Below are 15,018 nucleotides of genomic sequence, written 5' to 3' on the forward strand. Positions count from 1 at the left end.
TTACTTGTAGCCAAGCTGACGACAGATCACAGCTGCATCCTTATCAGTCCAGCCATCATCACAAATGGTTCCCCACTGGCCATTGATGAACACTTCCACTCGTCCTTCCTTCTTATTTTCTCCATCCATCAGTCTGATAGGAAAACCTAAGTCATGATTCGAAAGTATTAGAAAAGCCAAAACAGAAAACTGATGTTAAAGTATGAGAGACTTTATAAAATACAATTCATTTTTGTATCAACTATAAAATCAGCTGGGTAATACGAGAGCGTGAGAGAGAAGAGGTATTAATAAAAAACTGTATCCACTTTTGCGATATCTTTTGAAGCCTTGGGATCAGAGTACTCACTTGCTCAACTATGAATTCCCAGCACTTGGAACAGTGCCTCACATACAGAGGACATGCAGTAGCTGTTTGATGAATGAATGAATGAATGATGAATGAATGATTAGCACTGCAAAATTGTGAATGGTCTTATTACCATTAACTTCCAAATAGTAAAAGATATTTCCTTAGAGTTGTTTTTGTTTCACATCTGCTCATTTATCCTTGAACATAGCTAGAAATTTATACTCCAAAGCTGAGATTTTTAGGAAGACATAAATATATATATATACACGCTTGGCATTCATGGGTAACTTGAATGTGTAGGGGAAAGAAAAGAAAGGAAGGCAGCTAACATGGACAATTTACATTTCAGCCTTCCTATTTACTCCAAAAGAAGGGCTTAAGGCATAAAAATTACTAAGATTACAAAGAGATGCTATGTACAGTATGGTGAATATAGTTAATAATACTATATTTCATATCTAAAAGTTGCTGAGAGTAGATCTTAAAAGTTCTCAACACAAGAAAAAATTTTTTCTATGTAAATTTATGTAAGGTGATGGGTGTTAATCACACTTATTGTGGTGATCATTTCACAATGTATACAAGTATCGAATCATGTTGTACACCTGAAACTAATATTATGTTATATGTTCATTATACCTCAATTTTTTTAAATGCTGAAGCTAAAAAATAAAAATAATAAAAATTTTTTAAAATGTCATTTTTTTTAAAAAGTTGAGAAACTGATCTCTTTCAAATTGAGGTTTATCTAAGTTATGCAAATGAAGTCATTTGTAGAATTTCACATATCTCTATCAACACCAATAAATATGGTACTATTTAACTGAAAGCACTCACTGCACCCTGCACACTGTCCTGGTTTGAACTGTGAGGTCATTAGGGTAGGCCCTAATCTACTATGACTGATGTCCCTATAAAAAGGGACAATTTGGACACTGAGATACACAGAGGGAAGACTATGTGAAGAGGCACAGGGAGAAGCCGGCCATCTATAAGACAAGGAGAGGGGCGCCTGGGTGGCTCAGTCGTTAAGCATCTGCCTTCGGCTCAGGTCATGATCTCAGGGTCCTAGGATGGAGCCCCATGTCGGGCTCCCTGCTCCGCGGGAAGCCTGCTTCTCCCTCTCCCACTCCCCCTGCTTGTGTTCCCTCTCTCGCCGTGTCTCTGTCAAATGAATAAATAAAATCTTTAAAAAAATAAATAAATAAGACAAGGAGAGAGGCCTAGAACAGACCCTTCCCTCGCAGCCCTCAGAAGGAACCAAACCTGATGGCTCCTTGGTTTTGGACTCCAGAAATGTAAGACAACATATACCTGTTGTTAAGCCATCCACTGTGTGGTGCTTTGTTACAGCAGCCTAAGCAAAAACTAATACCCTTCAGATTACGTAGTTACTAGAAGGGTCTCCAGCTTCAGGGCCCCTGAGATTTACTGATGAGGATTTAGGGAAGCCCATGAAGCAAGCTGAAATCAGCCAAACTCAGGAGGTGAAATAAGCAGCTAAAGAACAAAATATCATTTCTGCTTAAACCAAAATATGAAATTACTAGATTGGCATTTGTTTACTGACAGAAAATACTACTGGCAACATGGGCATGTCCTACTTTGATTCTTCTGATCTATTTTTATACTTTTCCATCCTTCTCTGTTATCCCCCAAGTTGTTTGCTCTTTAATTTCTGTCCCTGTCATACTGACTTTGTGGGGCAGGCATCATAGTAGAATCAATAAAGCAAAGTCAAAATCAACAGATGTTTATGGAGTGCCTACTCTATGCACTGCTTACATTAGCTAAAAAACTTGGGGTTTTAGCCATGGCACAAAACACAGTATACTTGAAGCTTTACATTTCTTATTAATGTATCTGAAAGTTTGGAGTTTTTTTTAAAAGGAATAATGTAGAAAAGTGATTCTCAAACTTAAAAACCCAAAAAAAGGTGAAATTCTTTTCTTAAAGTTCTTAATTTTTACGTTTTTGGATGTTTGGTCCAAAATTAAGAAAACATGAGCACATGGAATGAGAGCTCCACATTCCATTCTAGGCATTTTATGGGCAGTTTTTCATATACCATAAAAATAAAAATGATAAAGTGTTTTTAAAGCCTCAGTTGCATGCTTTGTATAAATAATGCATGCAGTATTTCTAAACCTAGTTTTAGCCCTTCATTTTACAAAATCGTTGGATTTTCAATGCTTGAAGGGAAAATTGGATGACAATATAGGATGATATTCTATTAACACCACCTTACTGTTTAAGTTCTTTTTGTTATGGTAGCAATAATATACATGTTTTATTTCTAAAATCTTAAATATAAAATGCTTGGGAAAACTAAATAGTACTATGAGTATATAGTATCTTAAATTATATATAATTTAATTATATATTTCAAACTTGGACCTCCAATAGAGTGTTATTTTAATTTTCCTGTAACATTGATTTAATACATTATTCTAGAAAATAATATTTTTCTAGAAGATAAAATTTAGCTTAAGGTAAAGTCAAAATTTTATACTGTAAAATTGGGTAAAAGACCATCTCCCTGCGAATGAAATCTCTCTAGGATTTAATACTCTGAAATTTAGAATTGGTGCAATATTGGGGCGCCTGGCTGGCTCATTCGGAAGAGCGTGCAACTCTTGATCTGGGGGTCATGAGTTCGAGCCCCATGTTGGGTGTAGAGATAAAAAAAAGCAATTAGTGCAATATTAAAATGTGAAATCCACACACTTACCATCCCACAAATTTCCCCCAATTCACATAGGTATTAACTGCATTCTTACTAGAATTACTTTTATTGAATTAGAATATTGTTTTTGAGCATTCCATTTACCACACACCCAAATATAAAAAGTGTCTATTGAACAATTATTAATTTTGAGGACTTCAATTCACATCTAAAGTTAAGGTCCACAAGTTACCTTTCAAATACTTGAAAACAGTAATAGTCCAATAGCTCATTACTACAGTGCCAAAGAAGTAAAAAATCAATTGTTTTTAAAATGCTGTTTTTTATATTACTATTCCATGATTTCCTTCTCTAAGCTTCTGTTTTAAATATGCACTTTAAATATGCACTGTTTTAAAAATCCCACTTTTTGATAAGTGGGAAAGTAACAATCTCTTTGGATGAATCAGTGGTAATATGATTCTATTCCAAAAGTATATCTGGCTCAGACATAACGTTCTTCGGACAAATGAATAGTTAATAGACGTATTACTGAAATTAGGACCAAAGACACTTATAATAACGATCACGTTTTATTAATAATTATCATCCTCAGCTTTTTAAATTTTTAAAATATATTATCTAGAATCCTAGAATTAAAGATTTGCAGGGGAACTGGAAAAATTAGTTGCCTGACCGTATGCATACATTTAACCACACAGGCCTTCAGAGAACTCCGATTATAATATTTTGTATGGTATTTAGAGTACTGATCATCACCCGGAGTACTGATGCAGTGTGCCTGAGCAGATCACTTTATGATCCAAACACCTGCTATCTGGGGCCAAGGGTCATGTCTAGCAAACAGGTTCTATCTCCCCCAGCCACATACAGTCACTCATCACATAATCCTGGGAGGATCAGAAATTCCCCAGAAGAAGAAAGGAACAAAAAAGGAGGACAAATGAAAAGCAAAATTGAAAGTATGACCTGTAAGGAGTGGAGTAAAATGTTGTATTTCTACTTGGTACAATGCTAGATTAGTGCAGTGAGTCACCATGATCTCACAGGTTAGAGTACAATGAGGAATCAATTTAAGTATACAATACAGTTAATACTGTGGGATTCAACAAGTTTTGTTATTTTATAATGTGAAGATCAAAGCTTCACAGTCTCAAAACAGGATGATACAAAAGGGGTTGATACAACTCTGAGGGTGCAAAGTAAAGACCACTTGTGATTATTTTAACATCTATTCACCAAAAAAACTATGTGTTTAGATATATAATGGAGCTGTGGTAGTCTTGGCAAGTCTTTTTAATATCTCCCTCTATATTTTTCCTTCATAATTATTCTGCCATCCTCAAAAGATGTAAGATGTTAACAACAGTCAGATGTTAAGTCGGTCAAGGACATGTAGTTGCTCTCTGCTCACAAAAGGACCTTTACCCACAAATATTTCCAGACTGTTAGATGAGCTAGTTACCTTTTATCTGACTACTAATCTTAACGAAATTTGGAATGGGGGAATAGTAAAGGACACAGATGGGTTTCTAGAGTAACAGGGTATCTTAGAAAGACGAATGGGTTATTTACTCCAATAAATCCTTTTAGGAACCCACTGAGAAACCTGAAAGATCTAGCTTAGTACAGAGCAATAAAGGCTGGTGACCAATGACTGACAAGGCCTCGGGACTAAAGAAGAAATAAATGATGGGGGATAGGAGAGAGAGAGCTATTGTTTTGTTGCAATTTGTGAAAATCCTGTCCCAAACTGGTCATTAGAATTCAAGGTGAATGAGAATCAGAACAGGTGACCAACGAGGGGAGGAATGGACACTGTAGCGTCTTTATTCCACCTTTCAGATACATGTGATTATAAAGATTTTTAGTGAGAAACTTAGGCTTCTAGGTAAAGAACAATAACTTGAGGAAGACAAATTTTATAACATTGGTGGAAAGACTGAAAAGTTTATTTAGAGCATTATAGAAAATTAACTAAAAAAAAAAGCTAAGGCTAAGAAATGCTTCCCATTCCAGACCAGTGGATAGAGGTGCAGTGGCTACTGAATTATGGATACTCCAATCCTCACCCAGAGATAGTCTGTATCCGTTGCCACCAGGGTAGCAGGTGATACCAACATCTTCCCGATGGCTGCAGTCATGCCTTCCCCACTGCCTCCGGGAGCACTGAACGAAACTGGATTCCTTTCCCGAGCAGCTGACGTCATCCAACCATATGGGCCCTGTGCTTTCTTCAAAGTGGTTTGCAGGGGATTGTTTGCCGTATCTGTGGCAATAAAATGAACATCATGCATAGAACTGCTGTCTCTTGTTCCAAGGAACCACAAATCATAAAACAAACAACCTAATTAAACATCATGACTCCAGAGGATAAGTGTTTCTTCTTTCTCTTATCTGAAGGACACAGTCCCAGGGCGCCTGGGTGGCTCAGTGGGTTAAGCGTCTGCCTTAGACTCAGGTCATGATCTCAGGGTCCTGGGATCCAGCCCTGCATTGAGCTCCCTGCTCAGCGGGAAGCTTGCTTCTCCCTCTCCCTCTGCCCCTCCCCCTGCTCGTTCTCTCTTTCTCTCTTTCAAATAAATAAATCTAAAAAATATAAATAAAACTCTGAAGGACACAGTTCTAAGAGCTGTGTTTACCCCATCACACATTTCGATCATCTTAACAATTTTCGATTGATTCAACAGGTACCTAAGGGATAATTAATTCTTTTTCCCCATTCATTCTTGCGTTTTGGCTACAATTTAACTCACCAACCAGAGAGAATTCCTGATAATGGAAATAACACCACGAACCATAAAATTAGAACAGTTGTCTTGTACCGGCCTCTCAAGAGCCACCTGAGCTCATCTGATTTCATCAGCCTCTCTAGACCTCTTTGGTATCATCCCTTCCAAAATAAAAACTGTATATTAGTTCAGTGAGTCCTCAAGCACTACACCCAAACCATGATGAGACTTGGATTTCAGCCCACTAAAATCAGAATAATGGTGATGCTCTTTGCTTTTCACAAGGTTACATAAATCTGATTTTTAAGATTTTTATAAATTATATTTGAGTTCTAATTGACTTTATTTGTAACAATGCTCTACAAAAAAATATAATTAATATATACATTGTGGAAATAGGAAAGATCTGCAAAATAAAAAGTTGGTAACTAAGTCACAGTCTGTACTTTCATTCATGCTTCCCCCAATTTTGTTTTTTTTTCTGTAAAACCCAAACCTCCAGAAATCACTAAGCAAAAAATTATTTAAGGTGTCTTTCAGTTCTAAGAGTCTAAGTAATTAAACTCTTACTCATAAAATTTTATATCAGTCACTTCCTTCACTGAATGTTTTTATTATTTCTGTATAAAGAATATGAAGATATCTTTCTTTCTGGCATGAATTTTCCCAGTTACTTTCCTGTGCGCTTATTTATTACATTTATTTAAGAAAATGAACATTTTAATAAATTAAAACAGTACAACTTTTAATTATTCTAAGATTTCAGTTTTGCTGACTAATCAAATCTTAGCAAGAAAAAAATTATCCTAAACCTCATATTGCTACCACTTTGAACTTACACCATTTTTCTACAAAATGCATCAATCTGATTACTCTCTGTCCATATCAACTATATAACAGATAACAAGAGGTCATTTTACTTTGGGATTTCATTTGTAAAAAGAAACCCAGAGTTCACCCCTTCCTCAGTTCAAAACGGTACTGTTTTAGAAATTCCTCTGTAAACCAAAAAGTAAATGTGGTCCATGCTTATTCTACCTTCTAACACAATCATTTAGAACTTTTAACAAATATTAGTGAGAACATTTTTAGAACCATTAAGTTCTGATACTCTGTATATACAAGAAAAACTGAATATATTTGTAAAACAAAATCAATAAAATATGGAGAAAAACTATCACTCCATTGTTTTTATTAATAAGGAAATTATGAATATAGTAACTAATAGTATTTATGAATCCTTCTAAATCTGTGAAAACGGAATACAGTTCTCAGGCCTAACAGATTCACTGAAAGATGAAATAGCATTTATTAAGTAATTCTAATTAATTAAATATTAGTATCTCTTTGGCTGGCATGTCACAGCCCTTGCCACAATAATTATAACTGCACTGCCCACGAAAATCCAAAATATTAGGCAATAACATGTATTTATATCTTCATGATATCATTGTTTATAACAGGAAAAATTAAACTAACCTAAATATTAAGTAAATTATGGTATGAACATTCAATGGACATTATGTTGTCTTTAAAAATTATGACTATAGGGGCGCCTGGGTGGCTCAGTCATTAAGCGTCTGCCTTGGGCTCAGGTCATGATCCCAGGGTCCTGGGATCGAGCCCCACATCGGGCCCCTGCTCCATGGGAAGCCTGCTTCTCCCTCTCCCACTCCTCCTGCTTGTGTTCCCTCTCTCACTGTGTCTCTCTCTCTGTCAAATAAATAAATAAAATCTTAAAAAAAAATTATGACTGTAGTAATATAAAGGTAAGAAATATGGATAGAAAAAGTACATACTCACTATTAAAGCTGTTACTAAATTATACACACAAGGTATAATGATAATAGTATAAGAATGAGAAAATTATGGATAGTTCTTAATTTTTATTTTCCAAACTCTAATATTTTATACTACTTTTACAAATTTAAAAATACGTTTAAACATGATCATACCTAGTCTGGATGAAAGTATAGTTTTAAGGTTTAGTGGATATCTGCAATTAGTTCTATCTCAAGCATGGAATAATTTTGCCAATTTTTTCAAGCTTGAGACAATTAATTCAAGCATGACCGAGAAATATGAAAAACAAGAAAGAATGGGCATTCAATGAGGGCTTCATTCAAATAGTAGCTAAAAGGCATCATTTGCGGTTCCTTCAACCAACTGAGGTCTTTACTCTGGAATGCAGTATGTGTGTGACACGAAATACACGGCCCAAAGTGTGATACGAGCTTTTATGAGTCAGGTCAAGGGTGAGTTCGAAAGGTCATCTCATGACAAGAAGGCCGTTTTTCTCAAGTAAAAGTGATAATTATCATCACATCTGAGAAAGGGAATAATGTAATACCAAAGCATTTGACACCGGACTTCCCTGCAATTTTAGACACAATGATGTCAGAACTAACATCTAATAGAAGTGATGCGTCAGAATAAGACGAGCATTCAAAGCATATGGTCTTACTTGAATAGACACAAAGAAACCTAAAAGTCATCCCCTGGCTCTAACCAATTACTCAAGAAGAAGGGTGGTGACAGGAAAGGTAATGAGATAAATAACAAGATACGGATATTCATCATCATAGAAAATGTTATTTTTTTATTGGGGTTTTTTTTGTTCTACCATATATAGAGAGGTGAATAGGTAGGTAGGTAGACAGAGGTAGACAGATGACAGAGAACATGTATTGTTAGTATTATAGAAATTACAAGTAAGGGTTACAAAAGGAGAATTTTAAAAATATAATTTGGCATTTAGCTGCCTCATATCAATGGGCCTTACTTAAATCCCAGTTGTCGGCAAACCACATATGTATTCAGCTCAGTCCAGCCATCATCACAGACAGTCCCCCACTGTCCCCGGTGATACACCTCCAGGCGGCCCTGATGGCCGCCTTTACCACCTCCAAGTCTGATGACCCCATCTGTGGTAAGAAGGAGACACAGGGACTAAGCAAATCAATGATCGAAAACAGGGAGAACAACATTTTAACTTCACTAGAATTATCACCCCTTCAGGTCTCTCTCTAGGCTTTTTGTTAAACTTATTTCGGGACAGTGCTCAATGATCTGAGGTCATTGGATTGTTTCTGAAGTATGACATAACACATATCTGTCCTAACAAACTATTATTTTCATCTTATTTGTGCTCCTATTTCCCGAGTCGAAAAATGTATTCTGATATAATTCCAAAGTAGTTATTTAGATTTCTCCAGATTAAACAAATATTTGGGAAATTTCTTATAGCTTCAATCTTGGTAAATATGAGAAATACTAGTCATTTACATTTAAAAAATAAGAAAACAGTAATTTGGAAATAGTTCAAAATTTTAACTGCAAATGAAAAAATACTGAAATACGAAGACAGAAAAAGCTATCTGGTTAAAGTGTGATCTATCATGTCAATGCACTTATTACTACTTAGGCATTCATAAATTATAAAAGCTAGAGTACATGTCTCACTTTTGTTCTTTTATTGATAATACAGATCTGAATTTGAAGCTTATGAGTTCAATGAATAATTAATTCCCATAGAACCCTGTTAAGAGCTTCTAAGCAGATATACAATAAATTTATCCCCCAACAAGTGGATTTAAAAGCCTTTCCCATGCAAAATAATACAAACATCCCCAAATGAAACATATAAATAATCCTGGGTAAAGGTCTTACTTTCATGATTCTCCAGGATCTTTAAAGTAAATGGTCTCTTAGCAACACAATCACTTCTTAATATAAGACTTTATAGTCTGCAAAACCCTGGTACACATTTTACCTCATTTGACCATCACAGTAACACTACAAGACTTTACTCATTTGAAAGAGGAGGAAATGGAGACCCAAGAAGATGATGTGCTCTGGTTTAAAATCTGGCATAAATTTTATATTTCTCTTGTATATAAACGTGTTATTCTGCTAATAAATAAAAACAACATCATGTATAGAACTATATAAATAAAAAGGCATAACTTCAGCATTTCGTGGGCCCTCTGAAGTTTTTATTTTGATTTTTTAAGGAGAGATTAAAACCCCCAACTTTTTTCTTTAAGTTCTTTTTACCATAGAAACAATGCGTTTGTGATGACCTGACTTATCGTCTGCCCTTTTCCCTCTTCTTCCCACAAAACGTATAAGTACATACACACACACTCATTTGTACTCAGACATGCCCTTCTTATAACATATGAGACATATCCGGACAAGCGTGCTACAAATTGGAATAGTCAGAGAACTGACCACAGCCAAGTTAACTTGGTTCCTTTACTAGTGTGCTTTAACCAACAATCCCATCAATACAGTTTCACTAGCTATAAACACATTCTGAGAGTCAAGGCAGGTCAATAAATAAATGGACTTAAGTATATACCTAATAATGTGAAATTTATCACTGCACACTGATTTTGATTATTGGGCACTATATATTACAAAAAAATTATATGTTCTAAAACATATTTATATGTTTTAACATTTTTACATGTTATAAAAAAAGTGAAAAATTCAGAAATATTTATGAACAAGGACATACCATGTTGATATATAATTTGTGTCAGTTGTTTGGTTTTTGTTTTTTGTGCGTTGTTTTGTTTTTAGTTTTATTTGCAAGATTTACTGGCATGCTCACTTAGTTATATTACCTAATTGAGGAGAAGCGAAGGTAAGCCCAGATGGTGCTGGCAAGGGTTGGTAGATTAATGGGGTGAAACTCCTACCTGTTAGAGGGGTACAGGACACTCCAGCATCTTCTTTATGGTCACAGTTATGCTCTCCCCAGGAACTCTTTGGACATTGCTCAATAGAAAGCTCATTCCCGGTGCAGCGTACCTCATCCAACATTACTGGCCCAGAGCCTTCCCCAAAATACGCCTGATTCCATGCCTTGGCAATGCCACTGAACAAAGATAAGAATTCAGGATTAGACACCAAAAATTCATCTGACATAATTTCTTTTGCCCCAGGAAACGTATAACTATGATTAATCCATACTTCCCCTGACCAATTCACGCCACAGGTCATACGTGACTTGCTCTACTCCTTTCTTGTTCCTTTGTTTGTTGCTCTTTCTATTTTTGGCCATCACAAATGTTTTAGACTGCAAGTTACCCCCCAATACTCACTCTCCTTTTCTTCGTTAGTAACGGAACCTCGGATTTTTAGGAGGGCAATGGCTATCCTGAGTAAAGACCCCATTTTCCAGCCTCTTCTCCTTCCAGATGACTAAGTTTGTTTGTTTTAAAATATACATTACATAAAATTTACCATTGTAACCATTTTTAAGTGTACAGTTCAGTGGCACTAAGGACCTCCTCATTATTATGCAACCATCACCACCACCCATCTCCAGAACTCCTTCGTCATCCTGAACTGAAACTCTGTACCCATTTGAGATGACTAAGTTTTGAACACAGATATTTAGGTAGAAGTGTTGTCATGTATCACCTCCAGGAAGTATCCTTGTCCCAGATCCTCCTGCCTGCTGACTGCAAGGCAGAGGTGATGGCCAGAGCTTGAGAAGCTGTACTAGTCCATGAGGTGCCATACTAAGAATGAGAGAACGACCACCAAGAAAAAGCCTGGGCCCTCATGATTGTGGAACCACTAGACTAGCCTGGAGCTGGGTACCTCTGGTCTCTTGAGAGACAAATACACTCTCATCTTATTTAAGCCACTGTTACTTCCAGTTCTCTGCCACTCAGAGCCAAACATATTTCTAACTAAAACATCTCTCCACTCAAATTTATGTGTACTAAATTTACTTTGCCCACAAGTCAAAGTGGTCCCACATTCTAGAACCCCAGATTTCAGTGAAGAAGATCACAATTGACTGTCAAAATAATTAATAACTTCAGAAATTGCCATGTCGACCCCTTTTAGCCTTTTAATTTTTAGAGTAGAGCATTCCTATTTTTGGTTTGTTTTACAATGATGCTCCCCATTCAATATTCAATTATATTCCCCATTATTTTAGTTGCCTTTTTTTCATAACTTTATAACTACCTTGAGAATTTACAACCAAAATATATCGAAGGGAAAAAAAAGTTTGCTAACTGATTATAATACTCGAGCGATGGCCAAGTCTTGGATAATCAACTTCCTGGTTAAAGAAGACCTTGTTTGACTAATTTTACTAGATACTATAGAAGTTTCTTTTAAGAGAACACACGTCTAAAACAAGTCCCAAAACATTTGAAAGTTAAACCCTTTAACCATTAAAGCAAATACTTTTTCCATTATCACCTGACCCACTTTCTGTTTAAAATTCAGAGTTTGCACGAGGAAGGATAAAGGAATGTTTATAGGAGGAGGTGTGAAGCAGGGAGGAAAAGAAAGAGTAGCTTATGCAGGATATTTTGTCGGAGTTAAAATTTTTAAATTCAGAATCCTCACACTTGAATCACTATCTGATATCTGTCATACAGGGAACTCTGAGAAGTCTGCCCCAACAAATATTAAGGATTAATATCTAGTGCTAATCAGACAAATGTGAAAGAAAAAAATACCCTAACACAGACGATATTATCAAATAATTTTGTGAGTGAATTTGTTTTACTAGGGGAAACATGACAGGAAACATGACAGCCATTTCCACTCTTCCAGAAAGAAGGAAATCAATGCTCAATAGTAGGATTTTTTAAATGAAGTTTCCAGTTGTTTCAATGTGTATCTGTGTCCCCACAGAAGAGTGTAACGGACATATATAAGTATTCATATATTACTGATCATGTCAAAAAGCTTATTCTTTCCAAGCAGAATCTTTGAGGAAGAATAGTAGATGTGGAAACTGGCCCTCGGGCTCAAATCTGGGCTCCATCTTTAACAAGTGAAACTGCCCTGGGGAAGTTACAAAAACCTTCCAGGCATAAAATGTTTCTTTTGAGCATAGGGATGATAACCACTCCCTTGCAGGGTTGTAAGAATTAAACGGATGCAAAGTAACCCTCCTGGCACTCTCAAGAGCTTCCCCCTCACAGCTGATGAACGGCATATTTTTCACTGCTAAGCAATTGATCTAAAAACCATTTGGTATTTAGTTTAAACAACACAGTTTTTGTTCTCCCCGCTCCCCAAGTCAGGGGAATGGTGGGAAAGGGAGAATCAATGAAAAATCTCAACATTTTCTGGATTTAAGGTTGTAAATGTGTTTTATTCATTTATTTATTTTAAAATCATTTTTAAAAGAATATACTTATGGGAGTAATTCGTAGCCTATAAGACAGCGGACAAATCTGTATTATTTTTTATTAAGGATTACAAGATGATGGCCCAAAAGATCATTAAGCTATGACTTACATCACTCAACTTGGTATTCCCGTGGTAGGGACACAGATCCTCAGAGGCCAACAATTTCAAGCGTTTTAGTGCACATAGGCATTTTATCAAAAACAACTGTAATAGCCAAAACAATTTTTTTTCTAAAGACAGCATATATGCTCCCAGAAAAATATATTCTATACCAAAATGATCTTGCAATGGTAGTCTATAAGGCTGTGAATAAATTATCCTGTTTTAAGTTGCCCCTAGTAGAATAAATATCCCCTTCCAGAAGACAATATTTTCATACAACATTCAGACTAAACTGAACAGGGGAACAGTGTGATACCCACTGGAAATAAAACTTTCAAGTCATGTATCGATTGTGACTTAGTCCCGGAATTTGGAAGCCTGAATAACTGAACTGTACTGTGCTATTTTACTAAGTTTGGTTCAAACAAGAAGGGAAGTGCTTGGAGTTGCCTTCCTGAGACCTGCTGCACCTTTGTGAAAAGGGAGAATCCAGGATGGGAGCAAAGAAGCCCTTGCTGGCAGCTCCTGAGCAGAGATCAGCGAACTACAGCCCAAGGGATAAATTCAGCATACCACCTGTTTTTATATGGGTCCATGCACTACGAGGAGCTTTTACACTTTATAAATGGTAGGGAAAAGAAATCAAATCAAGAATGTAATTTTTGACATGGGAAAATCCTATGAAATTCAAATTTCACTGTCCAGAAATAAGGTTTGATTGGAACAAAGCCTCACTTATTCCCAACTTAGTGTCTGTGGCTGCTTTTGCACCACAAAGGCACAGCTGAGTAGTTGCAAAGTCCAAAGTACTTACTATCTGGCCCTTCACAGAAAAAGTTTGGTGACCCTTGCTCTAAAGGAAAGAGATTCAAGAAAGCAAATATGGAAGCTGATTTAGAGAACACTGAAAGTTGCAGAACAGATGAGGGGGAGACACGGTGACCGATACAGGTCATGGAGAAGCCAGGAAGGAAAGCTTTGGAGGAAGGCCAATTAACAGCCTTCTTGGATCTTTGCCCTGGGATAAATGCCAGGAAAGAAAAAGACCCTACGGAAGAACATTTCAGTGGGTACAATTCACTGAGCCAGGATTAGGTGGTATAAGGAATACAGAAGAAGATAAAATTTGATCCCAAACTCATAAGAGAAACAAAAAGGAAATTCCAGAGGGTTTAAAGATCTAAATATTGAAAGGAAGAAAGGAAGAAAGAGAAAGAAAGAAAGAAAGAGAGAGAGAGAGAGAGAGAGAGAGAGAGAGAAAGAAAGAAAGAAAGAAAGAAAGAAAGAAAGAAAAAGAAAAAAGAAAGAAAGAAAGAGAAAGAAGGAAGGAAGGGAGGGTGAGGATGGGAAGAAGGGAGGGCTAAGAAGTGTTGGAATAAAATAAAGAACATAGTATAAGAATAACACCACCTTGGGACAAAGAGGATTTCCTGAGTAAGATAAGAAACCCAGAAGTCAGAAAAACTGAAACAGTTTAATTTAACCACATATAAATTTAAACTACTGTATAGCAAAATACACCATAATCAGAGTCAAAAGGCAACCAACAGGCAGGAAGAAATATTTGTAATACGTAACAGCAATCAAAGAAGAAAAAACTCGTAGAAATTAATAATAATAACATTATAATTACATTATAATGAGAGACAAAACCACAAACATTAAAAAAACAGGGGCATGGAGAAGATGAGGCTATTCACAGAAGAAATATTGATGGACACTGAACATATAAGATGCTAAATGTTACAACAGTCAACACAGTAAGAATGCATTCTTAGCTAACACATTTTTAGAGATTTAAAAGATTAGTATCATTTTTTTTGTACAATATTTAGGTTAAAAATTTACAAACTAAAGGCCAGGCACTGGTCTACCAGGTTTATGTGTATTAACTCACTTAATCCTCCCTACAACCCAATATTATGATGCCCAATTTACAGAAGAGGAAACTGAGGCCCAGAAGTTAGATA

General features: G+C 36.0%; 1 protein-coding gene across 3 annotated transcripts in view; it reads right to left on the reverse strand.

Annotated features, from left to right (window-relative positions):
* Nucleotides 1-15,018, reverse strand: part of PRSS12 (serine protease 12) — a 69,662-nt gene that overhangs the window by 26,050 nt on the left and 28,594 nt on the right. For all 3 annotated transcript variants that reach the window (XM_025874094.2, XM_073892180.1, XM_073892181.1), the window contains exons 5-8: nt 10,477-10,655; nt 8,553-8,694; nt 5,111-5,307; nt 5-146 (exon numbers count right to left, since the gene is read on the reverse strand). In XM_025874094.2, coding sequence (XP_025729879.2) covers nt 5-146; nt 5,111-5,307; nt 8,553-8,694; nt 10,477-10,655 — 660 coding nt within the window. The remainder of the gene's footprint in view (nt 1-4; nt 147-5,110; nt 5,308-8,552; nt 8,695-10,476; nt 10,656-15,018) is intronic.

The sequence above is a fragment of the Callorhinus ursinus genome, unplaced genomic scaffold, assembly GCF_003265705.2.
Source record: "Callorhinus ursinus isolate GAN/ISIS: 27379988/994484 unplaced genomic scaffold, GSC_fseal_2.0 scaffold4, whole genome shotgun sequence".
Lineage (NCBI taxonomy): Eukaryota > Metazoa > Chordata > Mammalia > Carnivora > Otariidae > Callorhinus > Callorhinus ursinus.